The sequence below is a fragment of the Nycticebus coucang genome, chromosome 10 (genome assembly GCF_027406575.1).
Source record: "Nycticebus coucang isolate mNycCou1 chromosome 10, mNycCou1.pri, whole genome shotgun sequence".
NCBI lineage: Eukaryota > Metazoa > Chordata > Mammalia > Primates > Lorisidae > Nycticebus > Nycticebus coucang.
Window position 1 is genome coordinate 58,815,490 of NC_069789.1, and position 20,795 is coordinate 58,836,284.

The 20,795-nt window shown below is 48.3% G+C and overlaps 1 protein-coding gene and 1 non-coding gene across 2 annotated transcripts; one reads left to right on the plus strand and one right to left on the minus strand.

Moving 5' to 3' along the window:
• Positions 1-484: 484 nt before the first annotated feature.
• Positions 485-12,641, minus strand: PRELP (proline and arginine rich end leucine rich repeat protein). The gene is made up of 3 exons (XM_053607051.1): positions 12,493-12,641; positions 4,098-5,080; positions 485-947 (listed from the first exon to the last, which is right to left on the minus strand). The coding sequence occupies exons 2-3, from the start codon at positions 5,062-5,064 to the stop codon at positions 772-774; spliced, it is 1,143 nt and encodes a 380-aa protein (XP_053463026.1). The 5' UTR covers positions 5,065-5,080; positions 12,493-12,641; the 3' UTR covers positions 485-771.
• A 7,799-nt stretch (positions 12,642-20,440) lies between these two features.
• On the plus strand, positions 20,441-20,547 carry LOC128597829 (U6 spliceosomal RNA). Its single transcript, XR_008383387.1, has one exon. It is a non-coding gene; the product is annotated as a U6 spliceosomal RNA (small nuclear RNA).
• The last annotated feature ends 248 nt before the right edge of the window (positions 20,548-20,795 follow it).

Below are 20,795 nucleotides of genomic sequence, written 5' to 3' on the forward strand. Positions count from 1 at the left end.
CCGCCTGGCTGATTCCTTCCATTCTTCTCCCCTTTGGCTGTTCCTTGCTGAGGTCCAGCCAGGAGGGCGTGTGCTGTGTTCTCCCCCGGGGGTGGGGGCGGGGGCGGCTCCGCTCTGTGAAGAGCCAGATGATGCAGCCCTTGCGGGAACCCTGACCCTCCGCCTGTCGTTCCCTCACACTTCCTGGAGAACGCGGGCCAGCAGAGCCAGTGCGATGTGTGCTGCCAGGGGACGGGGTGGTGGAGCAGCAGAATTGGAAGAAGGGATCTTTGGCTGAGGAGAACTGGGTTTCTCGGTCTGTTTGAGCCATGGCTGCCCAGGATGGAGGAGCCTGCAGCCGGACTTTACGAACCTCACTCACTGCCCTCACTTCTGGGCTGCCCTGACCATCTTCTGCTTGTCAGCCAGGACTGAGATCTGATGTCAGCGCATGGCCCAGACTTACCCAGGGGTGGTGGATGGAGGAGAGAGACGGGACGTGAAGTCTTTAGACACACATCTCTGTTTCTGGAGCAAAGGGAGACCACAGAAGGTTGGAAGTTTGGGTATGCACTGGGTGTCTTTGAACTGGGTGAGACTAAGCCAAGACCTAGGAAGTCTCGCTCCAGAGGCTGCAACTGAGTATGTGGCTGTTCCCTGCCTCAGAAAGGTGGGATGAGAGAGATAAAGCTGGGAGCAAGGCAAGGAGATAGAGCAAACGAATGTTGGGCACAGGCGTCTGGGCCCCAGGCTTCAAGTGCGGTCAGAAGAGATCCAGCAGCAGAGTGTGGCCTAGATGACCACGGACTGCAGCAGGCGGAAGCACATCATGAGGTCCAACGGGATGGGTGGCTTCAAGTAGTTCCCATCCAGCCGCAGGTAGCGCAGATGTGGCACGTTCTCCAGATCCGAGGAGAAGTCATGGAAGGTGACTAGATTGTTGGGACAAATTTGGGTCCCATTGACTCCTATGGAGAAAGAAGGGGAGAAGTGAGCTGGAGGCAAAGATGAGGAAGGAAAAAGAGGACAACCACGGGAAGGACTCCAGACTTGCCCTCTCTGGAATTGGCTGACTTTGGGATGTGTGGTCATGGATGAGCTCCCCTGACCTCCAGACTTGGTTTACTCTTTTGCAAAATGAATTATGTTGGAATTGGTCAATTTTTTTATTTTTTGAGACAGAGTATTACTTTGTCGCCAACGGTAGAGTGCTATGATGTCATAGCTCACAGAGACCTCAAACTCTTGGGCTCAAGTGATCCCCTTGTTTCAGCCTCCTGAGTAGCTGGGACTACAGGTGCCCTCCACAATGTCCAGCTATTTTAAGAGATGGGGGTCTCACTCTGGCTCAGGCTGTTAGAGAACTCATGAGCTTAGGCGATCCACCCATCATGGCCTCCCAAAGTGCTAGGATTACAGGAGTGAGCCACCGTGCCTGGCCTGATGAACAATTGTTATTGCACATTTACTCTGGAGAATCAGAAGTAAACTTTGAGCTGGGACTTTAAGACTAGGTAGGATTACTACAGGTGGAGACCCAGGGAATGGTGTTCTGATAGACCAAACAGATTTAAAAGAACTTGTGGAGCCCAAAATTCTGCTTGTGGTAGAATACGGGAAGGGTAATAGTGCAGCGTGATGTATGGAGTAAGCCAGGAATGTAAGTTACTGCCAAATCGTGGTAGGCTTTCAAATACTATTCAGCTAAACATTGGGGCTTTGATGCGCAATCTGAAGAATGGCATTGAGCAGGACTGTCTTTATAAGAGTGATGTTAGGTTATTTGAACCATAGCATCCTAGGATGTTAAATCTGGAAGGGTCCTTAGAGATCCCGTTGACCATCTGTATATTGTAGAAGATGAATCTGGCTACAGTGTGGAGAAACAGTGGAGTTAGGTGAGATCTGAAGCCCGCAGATGGATGTGACCATTACTCTGGAGGTGTTCTGTGAATTGGATGTGAGGTGTGAGGATGGGCGGAAGATGGTTAACTGAAATAGGGATGACAGGAAAAGGAAAGGACAACTGGGGAGAACTCAGAGACCCCAATGACATGAGAACCTGTTGATTCTGAAGTGTCCAGGGCCTGAGATTCTATTTTCCTTTTCACCTCTTGTTGGATGGCATTAGACACGACAGCTTCTAAATGGATTTTTAAAATTCTCCTTAACCCTTGCCTCATGTGTCATCTTTGGCAAAGAAGGAGGAAGAAGAGGAGAAGGAGCCATCTTCATTATTGTTATTGTCTTCTTCCTCTTCTGTTTTTGGAGAAACCGAAAGGTTCTGACACAGGTGAATTTTCCCTGATGGGTTTTATGACTTTGGGCTGCTGTCTGACCTCCCTGATGCTCAGTCCCCCAATCTGGGAAATGGTGTAAGTGGTGGCCGTCCTGAACATCAAATGAGAGAATGTTGAGAAAGGCATTTTGCAAAATGTAAAGGACAGTACAGGTGGCAGCATTATGGTCATTGCTAAGAACTTAATTGTCACACTGACTTAAGGCCCTTTCAGCCAGCTCTTGTCTGTTAAGGACATAGGAGACAGGCTGGATGGGGGTGGACACATGTGAGTGGGGCATGATTTTTATGACTTCAGCCTCAGAAGGCTGGGATATTCCCCAGCAAGCTGTTCTTTCACAGTCTGGTAGAGACCTGTCAACCATTTATTAATTGAGGTATACTTTCTGTCTATATTTTCAGCCTACACAGCTTCCTGGGGGTAATGCATTCCATTTTAATGTGCTACCTGCAGGGTAAAATTAGATAGTTTTTCCCTTTCCATGAATTTATTTCTTACAAGATTTAACCCCTCCCCCACCCACCGTCTTGTAATTATCCCAGACGAGTGAACAGGCCTATTCTCTCATCCATTTGTTTTAAGATTGTAGAAAATTCAACAATCTTCCTCTCATTCTTTGGCTTGGAATCTAGGATCCTCCAATATTGTTCTCTTTTCCCCTGATCCCCTGTAGCTGCTACATTCCTTGTGTGGCTATAGCATGATTTTTTTCAAGGACCAGATAATATTCTTTCAATTTAAGTTTTTCTGCTAATGCTCTGCTTAGAGCTGACACGTTTGTTTGGAGCGAAACTGGGACTCCGCCTTCCTTTCCTGGGTAGCAAGTGATCCTCCAAGCCCAGGAACCCGTAACTATAACTTAAGAAATTTTCCCTTAAGTGAAACTAAATATCACAACCTTCTAGATAGATTCATAAAGCACCAGCACACAAACTTTATTTTCTGGCTGCCACACTATTACCAGTTATATACCCTGTGTATATAGCTGTCTTTCTGGCTACATCTTTTAGAGACTCTCCCCTAGGCCCTCACCACCCCAAGAGGACTTCCTTGACAACCTTACCTTATGTCACTGGGCTCCACTACCAGTCTCTGGCACCTTACCTTCCTTCTGCTGTCTTCTGGTCTGTCCCTGTCTGAATTGCATTGTTTACCTGTTACTGTTTATTTATTTACTCTGTTTCTGCCTGTCTCCCTCCCTAGAACAGTGACCTTGTCAGTTTTCATTATTAGGCTGTCTCTGGTCCTTAGCACGTAATAAAGAGTTGTTCAGAGAGTCAGTGAAGGACACTACAGATGGTTAAGGTTGAGGCAGGGCCTGGCTCTATTAAATTGTTTTGTAGATGGGACCTTGTAGACCCTTCAAAACCTAGGCTCAGACTTGAGAAGAAGCATACTCTCAAAGCTGCAGGCTTCTGCAGCAGGCAGGCCCAGTACATTTCAAGATGGACATTCAAATATCTCTGTTCAGTTTTTAGGAGAATGTCCAGGGTATATTCCATGTCTACCCTACCTATAGATCCAGAGGCCAAAGGAGCTGGGGCTGATGAGAAGGGATGGAGGAAGAAAACCTATTATCCTCCAAGTGTGGTATTCTGGCCACTTTGTTCATATTCGACTATTAAATCCTCATGCCTTGTGGTAGAAGCTATTATTACCATTCTTATTTTCCCATAGAAGTCAAATGTCTTTTCAAGGGCACACTGATAACAAGTAGTAAGGCCAAAGTGGCTGATTTTGCACCTCCCATGCTCAGGCTTGGGCAAAGAGCTCTGACCTCCCTCCTCATGGCCCCATCCCAGCCCTGCCCCAACTCACTCTCGATGCTATTGTTGTTAAGGTATAGGTGCTCCAGATTGTTGCTGATGGCAGGCACGCTGCTGATCTTGTTGTGTGACAGGTGGAGCACGAGCAGGTTGGAGATGTTGAAGGAGTTCTTGGGGATCCCCTTGTCTGACAGCTGGTTGTAGTTAAGCCGAATGAAGGCAAGGTTGGGGAAGCCCTTGAAGTATCCATTAGGGATGGAATCAATCTTGTTGCTATCCAGGTAGAGCTGGTGAATAGCTGTGGGGACCTTGGGTGGCATCTTTCTTAGGATGTTGTGGGCCAGGTTGAGCTGCATGAGGTTCTTGAGGCCCTGGAAGGTGTCGGTCTTGAAGACACCGTCACTGAGCTTATTGTGCTGGAGATCTAAGAGCACCAGGTTCTCCAGCTTTCTGAAGACACCGGATGGGATTCTGGATATCTGGTTTTGGCTCAGCCTCAGCTGCTCCAGGTTCTGGGGTAGGGCCGAGGGGACCTCTTGGAGCTGGTTCTTCTCCATATAGAGAAATACCAGGCTGGGTAGTTTCTCCAGCACCCTCTGGTCTATCTTGCGAATCCGGTTGTTGTCCAGGTTGATCCACCTCAAGCCCGTGGCATTCTTGAAGGACTCCACTGGGAGCTCAGTGATGAAGTTATTTTGGAGATACAGGTAATGGATCCGGGATGGGATGACAGGGACCTTGCGCAGGTTACGGCTGTCACAGTAGAGGGCAGATGGGAAGTCGGGGGGGCAGAAGCATTCACGAGGACAGTCAGGGAAGACTGATGGAGGGCCAGGAGGGAGAGGGGGTGGCAGGTCTGTAGGCTCTGCTGGTTCATGGGGCTGAGGAAAGGCAGGTGTGGGCCTGGGCCTGGGTCTGCGCCTGGGCCCAGTGCCAGGTCTTGGTCGTCTTGTTGACTGGCCTTGGGCCATGGAGGCCAAGATGAGAAGTGGGAGGAGCCAGTAGAGGGATGACCTCATGATCTAGGTGATACACCTGTAGGGAGTAGACACAGGAGGTCATTAGGCTTCTGACACTTGGTAACTGGATGTTATGTCTTTGCAGCCAGAGTTGGCCAGCACTAGTTCCAGGAGAGATGGGTTAAGCTCAGGGACTTGTAGATGCATCTCCTTATTTGCCTTTCCTCAGCAAGTGAGGGAGTAATAAGGGCTTGAGGCTTTGGATTCCTTGCCTATAGGCTTAACCACTCAATGTAATAAGCCTGCTCTGGGAGAGTGAACCATTCTGGTAAAAAGCACATTGGGTTGTTAATCAGGAGTTCTGGGGCTTGTTGGATAAGAGTCTTAACCTCTCTGGTCCTCCATCTTCCCATGTGTAGCATGAGAATATCTCCTCTGCCTTTATAAGAGGGATGTTAGGATAGAGTCTGGGAGTATTAAATCTGGAAAGGTTTCTAGAGATCCCATATCATGGTGGTTTTCAGGTTTTCTTCATTTCTGTAGAGCACCCCCTCCATGTAGGGGAGAGACAGAGGAGAGTTCCCTTAACTCAGTCTTGGGCCAACCTCAGCAGCTCTGTTTTTTATTTATTTATTTATTTATTTTATTTTAGATATTAAGGTTTAGCTAAAGCATTTATTTGAAAAAATATTTCATTGCTAAAAATGGTTTGAAATCCACCAATCAAGTCCAGACCCTACTGTTTACAAAAACTGAGGACTGGAGGGAAAAAGTGGCTTGCCAGGGCCAAGAGGCTATTGAACAGCAGACCCAGAATGAAAAGCAAGGCCTCCTGCCTTCCAGAGTAGAGCTTGTGGAGATTTTAGGAAGAAAGGGTAGTGCTGCAGACACCCTTGCATCCACTCCTGGTTACACATGCTCGGGCCTCTCCTCTCCGCACCCCTGCATTTGGCTTGGAGAACACTGGTCTTTGCCATCAGGAGGTATGCCAAGAATTTTTCCCCAGATGTGGAGGCTCCCAGGAAAATAAACAGCAAAGGGATAAAAAGATGTGGAGAAAATACTTTCCTTTCTTTTGCCCTGGTATTGCTGTTCTCCATATCCTTTGGTGTTGGTGGTATTGAGGGGGGATATCAAAGAGAACTTCCTGCTAGCTTCAGTGATGTTGTGATGAGGAGCTGAAGGATGTTCTGGGCTTGCCCTTCCCCTTGGTGATCCCTTAGAGAGGGCCATGTGGTCTTAGCTGAAGTGAAAGTACAAGACCATCAACAGACTCAGGGCAGACAAGACAGGGCAGCTCCACAGGTTTCCTCCCTGGGCCTGGGCTGGAAAGGGTCCAGAGAGGGAATGTTCTGCACCTTCCCCTCTCAGGGCCAACATCCTTTTGACATGCCCTCTGGTCTCCATCCAGGGTCCCTGTTCCCACATTGCTTCAACTGGCCTTTCTTGCCTCTTCCTCACAACTGTGCCCCGTACCCTAGGTTTGGGCACATTGGGGATGCAGGTTTTGAGGGGTTCTCTGAGAAAGAGTGAGCTGGAATATGTCCCCAGGTTCCATCTGACCCCTGTGATCACTGCCTCTGACTCAGGGCTCCCTACTCTCTCCCACCTTCTGTTTGAGCCCACACCAGCTTAGAACTTTTCCTTTTTTTTTTTTTTTTTTGCAGTTTTTGGCTGGGGCTGGGTTTGAACCCACCACCTCTGGCATATAGGGCCAGCGCCCCACTCCTTTGAGCCACAGGTGCCACCCTGGACTTTTTCCTTATTTGACCTAGGGGCCAGCTTTGATCAAAGAAAGACAACAGAAGCCCCTCGTCAGCTGCTGACTCCATAGCAAGATGCCCAGGAGGAGCTGAATGTGACTAGAAAGAGAAAAGAGGCAGAGCTTAGCCCTGGATGGGTGGAAGGGGTCCTACCACAGCTTTTATGCTCAGTCTGCACACTCTTGCACATACAGAGTTCTCTTCTGGTCCCATACACAGAAGTAAATTCCTATTCATATGTGTGTGTGTGTGTGTGTGTGTGTGTGTTCTTAGGCAGTACACTGAGTGTAGGGAGGAAGGAAGGAAGGAGAGCAGAGACTGTTCTGCAGCCTCTTACTTCTCCAACTCCCTCTGAGGTGGTTTCTTCCCAGGCAGGCTTCTCCAAGAGGGTCTGGAAGGCCATTTTCCCCTGGCTTCCTATCACAAAGGACCTTGCAAGTTAGATTCTTGGCTTTATCTCCAGGTGAGGATATAATAGTCTTGGGGATACACTGAAAGGATTAAAAAGAGAAGACATTCATTGTAAAACTTTAAACTTAAGTCTCATTGTCAGGACCACACTTGCTAAACTATGAATTAACATTTTATAAGTCTTGTAATTTTCTTGAAAAAGAATAGTCATGTTGCATATAAATTAAGAGTTGGTTAAAGCATTAGTATACTAAAAGCAAACATTTTTTAAAAGGCATAATTTTGGTGACCTTGATTATTCATTTTTTGTAAATTTCTTTGTTTTCTAATTACCTAGAAACCTAGAAATAAGCAATAAATTTTTCATGCTGTGAGAAATCCTGCCCCAAGGAGGCTCTGAGCAAGGGCCACGGTTTCCCTATTTCCCTTCACTGCATTTGTACTGGGCACGAATTTAAGCAAGTAAAGGCTTCCCAAGGCTTGTGACAAAAACCTGATGTGAGACACAGTGACTCTGACCTCTGCTGAGGTGGGTGTCCCAGCAGCTCAGTGCCCGGACAGCCCTAGTCTTGATTGTCAGGGATGACAGCGAGCAGGTCAGTCACAACTGCCCACCCCTTCCCATCCACAGGGAACACAGGCCTGCCTTATCCCCAGTGACAGGACATTGGGGAACTTATCTTCCCACTAGTCCTGACCATTTTACATTCCACACCTCAGGGCTAGCCAAGCTCCTCCCGGAGCCTGTGGGAGGTTCCCTAGGAAATGCTGCCTAGGGCATGAGTTCCACTCCCCTTCCTTCTGGGTTGAATCAGAACCCTTCTGTGTGCACCAGTGCTTCTCTTAAGGAAATAGTCTTCATCCGAGGCTTTTCTCATGGGGTAAGTAAGCACCGTATGCTGGAGTGTGGCTGTCTGGGCAGGCAGGATGTTTTGACAGTACAGCCCATTCTCTCTGACCAGAATCCCTGGAACAGACTGAAGATACCTGGACTCTAAGGGGAGGCATAGTTCCTTCCACAAAGCCATATTCACTATGTTTCCTACTTCCTAGAACCTTCTGTCCAATCATAAGGTCCCTTAGGGTAAGGGTAGATCCTATGTGTGTGTTTAAAAAAATTTATGCCTTGGGCAGCGCCTGTGGCTCAGTGAGTAGGGTGCCAGCCCCATATACCCAGGGCGGCAGGTTCAAACCCAGCCCCGGCCAAACTGCAACAAAAAATAGCCAGGAGTTGTGATGGGCACCTGTGGTCCCAGCTACTTAGGAGGCTGAGGCAAGAGAATCATCTAAGCCCAGGAGTTGGAGGTTGCTGTGAGCTGTGATGCCACAGCACTCTACTGAGGGTGACAAAATGACACTCTGTTTCTAAAAAAAAAAATTTATGCCTTTGTAAGCACACTTCCCCTAACTTTCTTCTGGGTTCAATCAGTAAATGCTTGTTGACCTCCGACGCCAACCAGCTTCATGCAGCTCTGTTCTCCAACATGGTTCTCAAAAAGTTCTCAAAAAGTCCCTTCATGGAAGGGAAAAACAGTTGCTTTGCTCAACCCCAAATTCACTCTCTGCATTTACCAACATTTTCTAAGAGTTTTAAATTCAAACTTCAATTCCACCTATTGTACACCTGGGCTTGACTCCTGGTGACTCTCCCCCAGACTCCTCATCTATGTGAGGATCAAACGAGGTCACGCATGTGAAGGCATGTTATAGAGTGTACAATCGCCACATGTGGAAGAGACTTTACCTGTATGTATGTATTTTTTTTTTGCAGTTTTTGGCCGGGGCTGGGTTTGAACCCGCCACCTCTGGCATATGGGGCCGGTGCCTTACTCCTTTGAGCCACAGGCGCCGCCCTTATGTGTATGCATTTCAAGAGTGGATTCTCTAGAGAGACTCCTTGATTTTTAAAGCGAGATAGTTGTCTTCCTTATATCTTATTCATTTAATGTTAGAGCCCAGGACTGGTGGAATGTTTATGCTCAGGGCAGTCTTGGGCTAAGGTCCAGATGAGTTTGCAAGGGGTGGGCTGGGAGTGAGATTGAGTTTGTTTCCTGGGGCTAGGCAGGTTTAGCACCAGAGTTACTCCATACTATGCACTGGCTGTCTTCTCTCTTGTCAAATTTCCTGTCTAGTTGGTCACCCTTTGGCCTCCATGGCTTGACCCAGATAGCTACCCTGCTGTGCAGAATGAGCTACCCCTGCCTAGAGCTATGTTTATGGATTCTGGGTGCCACTCTCTATTACTGCCCTTCTCTCTGTTCTAAACTTAGGCTTCTGAAAGCCATCCTGTTCTATCTCTTCCTGTAGCCTAGGAGGAAGTTAGAAGCAGGGAGAATCAGGTGGTCTCTGCCCATTTGTTACTGAGGAATGAGCCAGGCCCATACAGGCTGCCGAGAGCCTTTCAAAGGCCCCCATTAGGCTGGTCCTGGGATAGCAAAGGGGCAGGAATAGGGCTTGGTGATTTCAACATACCATTGATGCATCTGCCCCTTTCCCAGGCTGGGGGGATGAAATGCTGTAAGGGTGAGCCTGCCTGAGACAGTGGGGAAAGAGCATGATGGCACATTCTAGTTGGAAGATGAGGATTCTCAGCTCCTTGACCATATCTCATGATGTGACTCTGTTCTGACCCTCAGTTTCCCATCTGTAAAGTGGGAACAACAAAATCTTCCCTATCTCTGTATTCCTCTTCCAGTTGTCAAAAGCAAGTGAGATGAGCAGCTTTAAAATACACTACAGATCAAACATGCTAAAAATAGGTATAACACTATTATGGAGAGACCATCTGTCTCCCCAGCGTCTACCACAAGGCAAAGTGTAAACAGAATGAAGATTTTCTGGCCTGAGGCCACTAGTCCAGAAGAGCGAGTTTTCCATTCTGAGGGAGGGGGAAGAAATAAGGCTGAGATGGTTCTCCTCTGACAGCCTGCTGCCCACTGTATCCTTCCTGTCTCCCTCCCCTAGCATCTCCAACCCCTGAACAAAGCCTAGAAGAATCTGTGGCTTGAGTGGTTATAGATCGGGCCCTAACCCTGCAATTCTTCAGCTGCTTAGCTGGGTACCCTTGGATAAGGTCTTAGTTTCCTCATTTGTAAAATGGGCACACTAACACTTTCTTAACAGATTGTTTTGAGGATTAAATGAGTTGATGTGTGCAAAGTGAGTGCTCAATGAATGTTAAGGGATTACTGAAATTATTTCAAAGTAATAGGGCTCTCTTTCCCTGCAGCCTGGCTAGAGGGCAGGCCCACCTGCTGCCCCCAAAGCAGGAATTCTTGTAGGTAAGTTATTGGCTCTTCCACGCAGCAAATTCCTCCACTTTGTGGCTCCTGACACCACACTTAGAAGCCCCCAGCTATCCAGGGAAAGCTCACTCTGTCTTTCCAGTACTCTAACCCCTCTCTGCGCCTTCTATAGCAGGTGAGGGGACACTGCCCAGTGAAGGTGCAAGTCTTCCCTTCCTCAGTGGCTGCAGAGTTCTATTGTGATCCATGACTTCTCCCAACCTTTTGCGCATGGCTTTTGTTGTCCCTTCCAGCTTTGAAATGCTTTACTCACATGCCAAATAAAGGAGGCTACCCACCAGGGAGGTGAAGGCGGAGTGGAAGACATACTGTTCAGCTCCTTTACTGTAAAAGCCTGGCAGAACAGACAGTTGGGCAGGAGGAAAGGGGATCTTGAAGGGTCAAAGGGAAGGGCCCAGCATCATGCTCCTGGGGTCCTGGTCCTGATCACTAGGTGAGAGGAAACAGAAGCTCTTTGGAGCTGTCTTTGGGGAGCTTTCTTTCTGGAATGTTCCTCTGTGATATACCATATGGTTGCCTGTGCTTGCAAGGAGGAGGGAGGGAGAAAGCTCACAGGAGATCTTCCCTGCTCCCTCAGGTGCTCATTCCTATTCCCCCCCCCAAAAAAGGGATGGCCTATTTGGGACACTCTGGAGCTCCTTTTCCAGGAAACCACACAGCCCTTTTGCTAATACTACCAGGAGACTTGGGCTCATAAGTTATAGCAAAGGTCCATCTCAGGCCCCTGATGCAGGTTCCTAAGTCCTGGTGGGCCAGCAAAATCCCTGAAAGTATTAAAACAACAGCAGATTCCTGGGTCTTGATTCAAAAGGTCTGAATTGAGGATCAGGACATCTGTGCTTTTAGTAAGTGCTGCACACTCCTTCCTACTACCCCCCAACCCCCAGGTGCCGGGACAGACCCTGTCTGTTATTGGAGAGGAATGAGTTGGGGATCTGGAGAGGGGCCACCCTCCAGCGTTCCCCTCCTTGACTACTTAAGAAACTACTGTCTCTTTTTTCCCTCTGCCACAAGGACCCCTTGCCAACCTGAGTGGTTGGAAACATTTTAGAATGGCTTCAAAGAAAAATATTTTTCTAGCTGTCTGCAAGGGGGGGAGGGGGGGCGGAGAATAGAACTGCCCCTAAACTGGGAATTAGGACCTACAAGGATTGGAAACTGGGTCACCTCCTTCTTTTTTTTCTCCAAAAGCCAAGTGGTTTGAACCAGTGAGATAGAAATTCAGAGCTGCTGAAATACTGTGCAGGTTAGAAAGCCCCTGTTCCCTCCTTCCCCATTAAGCTCTAAATAATGAGGAAATCCTTTCAGCTGCTGCTCTTGTTCATCTCCTCCCTGCTTGGCCTCCACTTAGGACACAGGATTTTCTTTTGGCTCTGCCAGTGAGAAGACGCACTTTCTCTTTGCTCTTACAGCTGGGAAGGCGTGTGAGGGGTGAGAGTCGAGATGTGGAGAGTACAAGTGGGTGCGTTTGCGTGCCAGTGTCTGGTCACCGTGTCTGCGTGTCAGAGGCCGTCAGAGGTGGAGGTGAATTGACAGGATGTCTTTATTGTGTGTGCGCGGGGTGGTGCTGGTGAAGTGCAGCGTGGAGTGGTGCTGGTGAAGTGCAGCGTCTGTGGGGAGGGGTACCAGTGTGTGTTTGTGACAATGTGTGACAATACGTGGAATGTGCAAAGCAATAGACTCTGGAGTCCAGTTTCTGTGGCCACCTGATCTGTGGAAATGCTGTGTGCGACACAGCTGTCTGTAGTGCAGATGTTTGCTACCAAGAAAGTTTAATTTTTGCAACAGGCAAATGTTGGGGCACAGAGTAATGAAGGAAGAGAAGGAGACTATAGGAACAAAATGGGAAAGGCTGAACTTTAGCCCATTTGAGAGGAGGAAAAAGTGGGAGGAAGGAAGGGGTGAGAAGACAGAGAGCAGAGCAGATGCCTGGGTTGGACTCAGCAGAAGGACACTTGCTGGAGGAAGGGTTCTTCCGAGTCTCCTGCCCATCTCCCGACTGGGCTTACCTGTGCACACCTGCCTCTCCTCTCAGCTCTGGGTTTAGTCCTCCTCTTCCTCCCCCACCCTTCTCGGAGCTGCAGGCAGCAGAGAGCCAGCTAGAAGTTCTGGTCTCCTAGTGGTGCATGCGTGCTTGTGATTGCCTGACTTTTCTTCCACCAGATCCTACTGGGGTGGGGAGGTTAGGTTAGGGGGAGGGAGGGGCAGATCATAGGGAGGGAGAGGAAGAGGGGAGGAGAAGAGAGAGGGAGGGAGCTTGGGAAAGGAGAAATGACAACAATAAAGTCTTTATTTGGCAGCCAAACTCCCAAAGACTTCATCCATAACACACCATGCCCACTAACGGACTCATTTTTAATAACATTTCCTTCTGCTGCTGCTTCTGGAGATGGATTGTTTGACCCATGTTTGGAAAACAAGCCAAATTAACACAGGAAAAAGGCATGAAAAGCAATCTCTATACAGGCCAGGACTAGATCCAGCTCTAGCCTGTTTAATTTCTCCCAAAACAATTGCCTTGCTTCAGATGCTTTTCACTCCCTTGGTGTTAAATTCCCAAGCCCATGAGGAGTTTGGGATGCTTCTCTGATCAGTGAGAACCCTTCCCTAAGTCATATTCTGCAGGAGGTTGCTAAGGGAGTGGAATTTCACTGTGCATTAAGCTGCCATAGGACATAACGGTTTGGCCACCAGAGGGCTGTTCTGAGGACCAGTGAGGGAAATGTCTGGCCTGGATTGCACAGCAAGTTAAGGCAGCGATAGCATTTGATATAAGACGTAAGACCTAAAGTCATTGTCTCTAGTGCATGTAGATAATGTAGTATCTTCTTTCAGCTCCTGCGTATCACAGGTGAGATCTAGGGGCTGTATGGTCATTACACAAAGTGATGGGAAATCTAAATTTCCCCAGTGGATGTCAACATCCCAGAAGATCCATTCAAGAAGATCCATTACCACTAACAACGTTCCTCAGTGCGAAAGCCCATCAACACTTCCCGCTATCTTAGCTGACTACTTAGAAAACTCAAGGAAATTTACTTCTCTATTGTCGGTTGTGGATTGCTACAGAGCTCAATGACAGGGGGACTGCCCCCTCCAGTCCCCAAAATGGGACAGAGGAAAAAGAAAACACTAAAATTAGGATTAGCAGCCCTTAGCTCTGTTAGTCACTTGATCATGGGGAGCCTCAGTTTCCTCATTTATAAAATGTGGATAATATCTACCTTACAGGGCTGGGAAAATCAAATGCTATCATAAATATAAAAGCACTTTACAAACTAGGAAGATTATTAGAGTTTAGGAAAGGGATTGTGGTGCATAGTAATTAGTCTGAGAAAAGGAGAAGGAAAAAGAAAACCTACACCTTCTTTATCCAGCCCACTTCCACCCCAAGCCCATACTGTTCTGGTGAGCCCTCGCTGGAAGCCAGCAAGCCCCTATCCAGGTTCGTGTTGATCCTGGGCATGCCAGGCCACTCACACATTTCATTTTTCATCCGGATGGGATGTGACCTACTCTGCACACTGAGAACATCAGACCCTAAATTTGTGCATTTGGGGGTGAGTAGGTAGGGCGCAAGGAAGGTGAGCAAAGCACATGGGGGTTCAGAGAGGATGGGCAGGTTAGTGGGGGGTGGACAGGCAGCAAGGGGTGTGGGCAGGGTGTGGGTGGTGTCACCTGTATCCATTTGGATGCAAATCCCCAGTCTATGAGGATTGACCAACTTCCAAGCCCCTCCTACATCAGCTATGAGCAGCAGGATATTCAGGAATGTTCAGAGTTGACTAACTAGTGGCCTGTGGACCTAATTTTTTTTTTTTGACGGTTCATTAATTTTTTAAAAGGTTTTTATAGTGGAAAATTTAAAACATACACACATTTACATAGGATAGTATTAATAACTCTGTTACCTAAGACCTAGCTTCAACGATTACCAACTCATGGCCAAGCTTGTCTCTCATGTGGGTTCCCCACTTTCACAAACCCTATTGGTATACTTTGAAGGATTTTTTTTTTTAATTGGATTTGGGGCGGCATCTGTAGGTCAAAGGAGTAGGCCGCCGACCCCATATACTGGAGGTGGTGTGTTCAAACCCAGCCCTGGCCAAAAAGAAAAAAAAAATTGGCTTTGAGCACCGTTAGGCAGGGAAAGCACTTTGCAGTTCCACATAGCCGTCGTCCATCTACGCCGTCTCATCCTCGGAGTCTAGGCCTGGACTACCCCACTCATTGACCTCCCTATCCTTGAAGACAGGTGAGTTCACAACCACTCGTCTAGAGGTGACTGCTGAGAAATGGGAGTGAGTTGGGACAAATCAAAGACACCAAAAGGGAGAGGGTGTTGGGTCATTTCAACCAACCTGCCTTTCTCATTCGCTTGACAGAGGATGAAATGCCCTATAGACAGGAGACAGAGAGTTGTTTGCTGGGGGGTTCTTTTGACACAGAGTCTTACTCTGTTGCTCCAAGCTAGAGTGCTGTAATGTCATAGCTCACAGCAGCTTCAAACTTTTGGGCTCAAGCAATCCTCTTGCTTTAGCCTCCTGAGTAGCTGGGACTACAGGCATGCACCACCATGCCCACTTTGTTTGTTTTTTCTATTTTTAGTAGAGACGGCATCTTGCTCTTGCTCAGGCTAGTCTCGAACTCTTGAACTCAAGTAATCTACCCACCTCATCCTCCTAGCGTGCTAGGACTGTAGGCATGAGCCGCTGCACCTAGCCAAGGACTGGGTTCTCGAGACTTGTTTTGTTTCTTGCCCTGTGTGAACTTGGAGGTGCCCCTCTCCCTCTCTGACCTCAGTTTACCATTTGTAAACCATGAGGTTGTACTCGGTGACCTATAAGCACTCTTCCCACAATATTGTGAAGAGAGTCTGAGATTTGGAGTCAGGACACATGGATTAAAATGTCAGCTCTGCTACTTTCTGGCCACCTGCTGAGAAGGTCTCGTAACTATCTGAGCCTTGGTTTCCTTATCTGTACCCACCCCAAAGATAAGCAGAGAAGCTGTGGCTGGGAGAGCATTTCGTGATTCACTGGCTTCATACAGCTAGACTCTAAGACTATGTGGCTGCTCCAGAAAGATGCCCCTCTGCTCCCTGAGAGTCTCAGGGACACCAGGGATGTAGCTTTATCCTACGGGAGTTATTTATTCTTCCTGGTGCGGTCAGAGGACACTCACAGACACATGATGTGTCTACATGTCCAAGTTGCTGCTGCTGCTGCTGCTGCTCCTGTGAAAGGCCTGCGGCAGTGTGGGTAGGGGCAGAATGCAAACGCTGGGCAGGCCAGGCAGGAGGGGGAGGTGGGTGCCAAAGTGGGAGATTTTGGCTGCATTTACAGAGTCTAGACCTGCCCACACTTCCCACCCAGACTGAAATCCCTCTGGGGGTTCAGTTTCTTTGACCCTCACAGTATAGTAACTGCTGCCTTGGTTACAAGTAGCGAGGGCTTGAAGCAAGAGAAGAAAGGGAATGATTGTGCCATACCCTTTCCTTGGAAATGCAGAAGGAAGGTGACACAGGTTTCCCACCTCCCCGTTGCCCTGTCCTGACACTCTGCCAGGAATGAGCAGTGTGGGCCTGAGGAATCTGGCTCAGACTCCCTGGTGGTTATCAGTCCCCACAGTGGCCCTGGATGGACCCTCACCCCTAGCCAGTTGAGGCACACCGTCCAGGATGGCTGGGGTCTGTGCAAATGCGTAACAGGGGAGGAGCTGTGGGAGTCCTGTGGTCACTCACCCCACTGTCCAGCCTGGGGGGCCTGGGTTGCCTGGGGTGAGTGGGCTCCTGGTGAGCAGAGACTGTATCCTGTTCATCATGGTATAACCCACAGCACCCACTGTGGCCTTGGCACACCCTGGGGGCTCAGTAGGGTTCTGTTTCATCAAATTTAAGAGAGTTGAAACAAGAGATCCCATGTCACCCTCTTTTTAAAACATTATTATTTTTTGAATAGGTAATATATTCTCTTTATTGAAATCCAAAAGGAATAGAAGGCTGCACAGGGAAAATACTTCCCCTGCCTGTCTCCCCACCACCCACTTTCCTCCAGGAGTCCATCAGTGTGCTGGTTTCTTGTGGCCTGCCAGATTTATTCAATGTACACACCAGCAATCAATAAACAACTATGCACTTTTATTTTCACTTAGTAGTACAGGTCTCCTCAAGATCACTACACGGGCACTTAAGACATTCTCTCCCTCTCTGCCGCACCACATGTATTTGACCTGTTTCTCTTGATAGACATTTGAGCCCCCCATTTTTAAGGTAGGTAGTGCTGGACTTGGGGTCTCACAACGTGGTTCCCTTCTGCCTGTCTCCATGCTAACCAGGAGGCCTTGGGCTACTCATGTGCCTTCTCTGAGCCCCAGTTTTCTTATTTGTACATGCCGGGTATTAATTATAATCCGTCAACTCAGTAGTGAAAGAAATACAACTCTCTTCGATCATTTAACTTTCTTCTATGATTTCTGGATCTGAGTACTCATTTCACTGGGATAATGGAAACCTCCATCTCTGTTCTTCTTGGTATCCTGTGTTCCCTCCAGGTTGTATAGCAGTTTGAGGCAGGTTTATGTGGTGCCAGGGCCGGTGGGGGTGGGGTGTAGGGGTCTCTGGAGAGGGCATGCCTACGACTCCCAGTTGGTGATGTTCCTGGGTACACCCTTTGTCCTATAAGGTCTCTTATGGCTGAGCAGCCCTCTGACACTTTGTAGGGTGTGTGTGGGGGACAGAAACTTTCTGTAGGGCTGTCATTTCCTCTCTGGAGACATGCTGGCTACCTGGCACTGCCAGGGAGCAGGCCACTGGTTTCCTCTCTCAGGCCCCTCATTTTCTCCCCACCTGGCCCCAGCCAAGGGCCCTTTCTTCTCTGGGGGAAGAAGTTTCTTTGTCCCTCTTACTTCTGGCCAAGACACCTTGGCTATGCTCAGAACTCCCCAAAAGCCTTGTGGAAAATGAAGCCAAAAGCCCCTGTAGGCTGCTCCCATTTCCTGCCTCCCCAGGATCCAATGTGCTTGTTTCAATGAGAGGAAGGGAGAGGGCAAAGGCAGGGAAGGAAGAAATAAAACTTATCTGTTGACCACACAGCGAGCACAGACGGACTGGAGGACCCCACATCCCTTCCTACAGTTGTCCACGATCCTGTTTAGGGCTTATCAGCTTGTGGACCGCTTGAGCAGTCCTGCAAAGAGAGGGCTGGGTTGGACCCTTGGTGAAAATGACTGTGTGATAAATGAATTCTATAACCGGGCATAGGACAAAGGCTGCGCATCAACTGTCAGCTTATGTGACCAGACAACACTTGCCTGGGGGTGCTCAGTAAGCACTGCCATGTCTTTGAGAAGCCAGGCTCAGGTGAGTGTGAGGCATTTTGCCTTCCAAGTTGAGATCCTCCTAGGTTCTGGGATGGCCCAATCACATCATCCTGAAACTCCATCCTAACTAAACTTTGTGTTGTAAAAGTCTCAAGTCACAGCAAGTCACAAGCACCTGGGTTAAATATCCAGATTCCAGGTATCATTCTGAGTAATCTTTCCATGTCATCCTCTCCGTGTGATAGATTATTGGGTAATGGTGCTGCCCCACGTGGGCACAGTCACACTGCCATGGGATGATGACCAGTCTGTGGACATGCATGATCAGTTATACCTATGTCACAAGCTCTAGGAGGACAGGCACAAGGCACCCCTGCCCAGGACCATCACACAGGACCTTGGCAGTCCCTACCGCCACGCATGCACTAAGCAACATCTTCAAACTGAATAATAGTAACAATAATAGCCAACGCCATTGAAAATTACTATATGCACAGCACCCTTCTAAGCACTTTGCATGTACCAACTCCTTGGTCCTCGCGTCACTCCGTGAGGCAGGTACTACCATAAAACTCATTTTACAGGTTAGAGAATGAGACACAGACCGTTCATGGGCCCAGAGCTCACATGTAGCAATGGCAGAGGTAAGATCTGAACCCTGGCTGTCTGCCTCCAGTGCTGTGTGTGTGCATCTCTGTTATTGTGATGAATAAATGCAAATTCTTTAAAATCATCCCTAAATTCATGTAACTTTCACTTTTTTTCCCTTTGGTAATGTTGAAAAGAGACCTTTCCACTTGAAAGAACCACTTTTTAGGTTTCAGTTTCTCATTCTTAAAAGAGAGAGTCCTTTCAACATCTTTGGCTTTCTTACTTGTGTGGACTCTCAAGTCCTGTTAGTTTTATTTCCCTGATGGCTTTCAAAGCTGACCCTCTCCCACCTGCCATGGCAGTCTTTCCCTCCAGATCTTGGTTCACTGATGTAGTTTCTGATGGGTCTTCCTGCCCTCCAACCTTCACCTTGCTCTTCCTAAGGCATGAATCTGACCAGGTTATCTTTCTGTGGCTTCTTGTCCCATAAGCGTTGTTCTTAGCCTACAGCGTATGGTGGGTTCACCTGAGTATTTATTTATTTATTTATTTTTAGACAGGGCCTTGCTGTGTTGCCCAGGCTGGAGAGCAGTGGTGTCATTATAGCTCACAGCAACTTCAAACTCCTGGGCTCAAATGATCCTTCTGCCTCAGCATCCCCTGTAGCTGGGACTGCAGGTGCTGCCATCACACTCAGTTAATTTTTTAATTTTATACCTTTAGAGACAGGATCTCACTATGTTGCCAAGGCTTGTCTTAAACTCCTGAGCTCAAGCAATCCTTCTTTAGCTTCCCAAGAAGCTAGAATTTATAGGTGTGCCCTATCCTGCCTGGCCATTCACTTGAGTATTCTTTTTTTTTTTTTTGTAGAGACAGAGTCTCACTGTACCGCCCTCAGGTAGAGTGCCGTGGCGTCACACGGCTCACAGCAACCTCTTAACTCTTGGGCTTACGCGATTCTCTTGCCTCAGCCTCCCCAGCAGCTGGGACTACAGGCGCCCGCCACAACGCCCGGCTATTTTTTTGGTTGCAGTTTGGCCGGGGCTGGGTTTGAACCCGCCACCCTCGGCATATGGGGCTGGCGCCCTACTCACTGAGCCACAGGCGCCGCCCAAGGCCCCAGGTCTAGAGATGCTGGTTCAAGTAATATATGTTTTTATATTTATTTATTTAGATAGTGTCTCAAGCTGTTGCCCTGGGTAGAGTGCTGTGACATCACAGCTTACAGCAATCTCAAACTCTTGGGCTTAAGCGATTCTCTTGTCTCAGCCTCCCAAGTAGGTGGGACTATAGGCGCCTGCCACAATGCCCGGCTATTTTTTTTTTGTCATTGTTGTTTTAGCTGGCCCAGGTCGAGTTTGAACCTGCCAGCCTTGGTGTATGTGGCTGGCACCCTACCCACTGAGCTACAGGCGCAGCCCTACCTGTGTTTTTAAAGGCTGTCATCATGAGTGATTCTGACCTATACCCTAGGCTGAGAATCATACTCCAAATACCTTACCTATTTTTCAAACTCTGGGCTCCAGACGTGTGACTGTCTCACAGCAACGAGACATTTTACAGTTTCATCTTTGCTCACTGCTTCTGTCATCTGGAAAGCTTCCCCAGGTGTCGTCTTCTAGGACACTCTCCTGACATCACTTTTCTCTTAACCCCTGGCTCCCCCCGTGTGCTCCAGCAGTCCCCTAGTAGATGACCATCCTAGGACCTGTCATTCCCCTACCCTCTTGTCCTCCAGTCTGCCTCGTCCAGCAGCTCCTGTGGGCCTGTGCCAAGCCTGATTCTTCTTTGGAGCCCCAGGACCCCATCTGTAGGCATTTGGTATCCTGCACTCCAGCCCCGGTGGTAACTGGGTAGTGAGACTAGAAGCATTAGAATAGTTTCCCCTCTTGATGTTTGCCTGAGTCCTTGCAAAATCCTTCTTTTTTTTTTTTTCCCCTGTATCCTTCTCACTTTTTACTCTGTTTTCCATGACACACCAAGCGTGTTATTTCCTAAAACATAAACCTGATCATGTAATTCCCTTGGTTAAAATTCTGCAGGGTCGTGCTCACTTCGGCAGCACATATACTAAAATTGGAACGATACGGAGAAGATTAGCATGGCCCCTGCGCAAGGATGACACGCAAATTCGTGAAGCGTTCCATATTAAAAAAAAAAAAAAAATTCTGCAGGGTCTCACAGGTGTTTCAGAATACAATTCGAGTGCCTTAGCATGACATTTGAGGCCCCTGCAGTCGGACCCAGCTTTCCTGCTATTCTCATTTCCTTCCACAGTTCCTGTGGAACCTGAGAACCAGACTCATGGGATCACGGTTCCCTGGGTTTTCACGTCTCTAGGCCTTTACCCTATCTGGGTTCAGATATCCTCCTTTCTCCTATTCTCCATGTGGGAAACTCC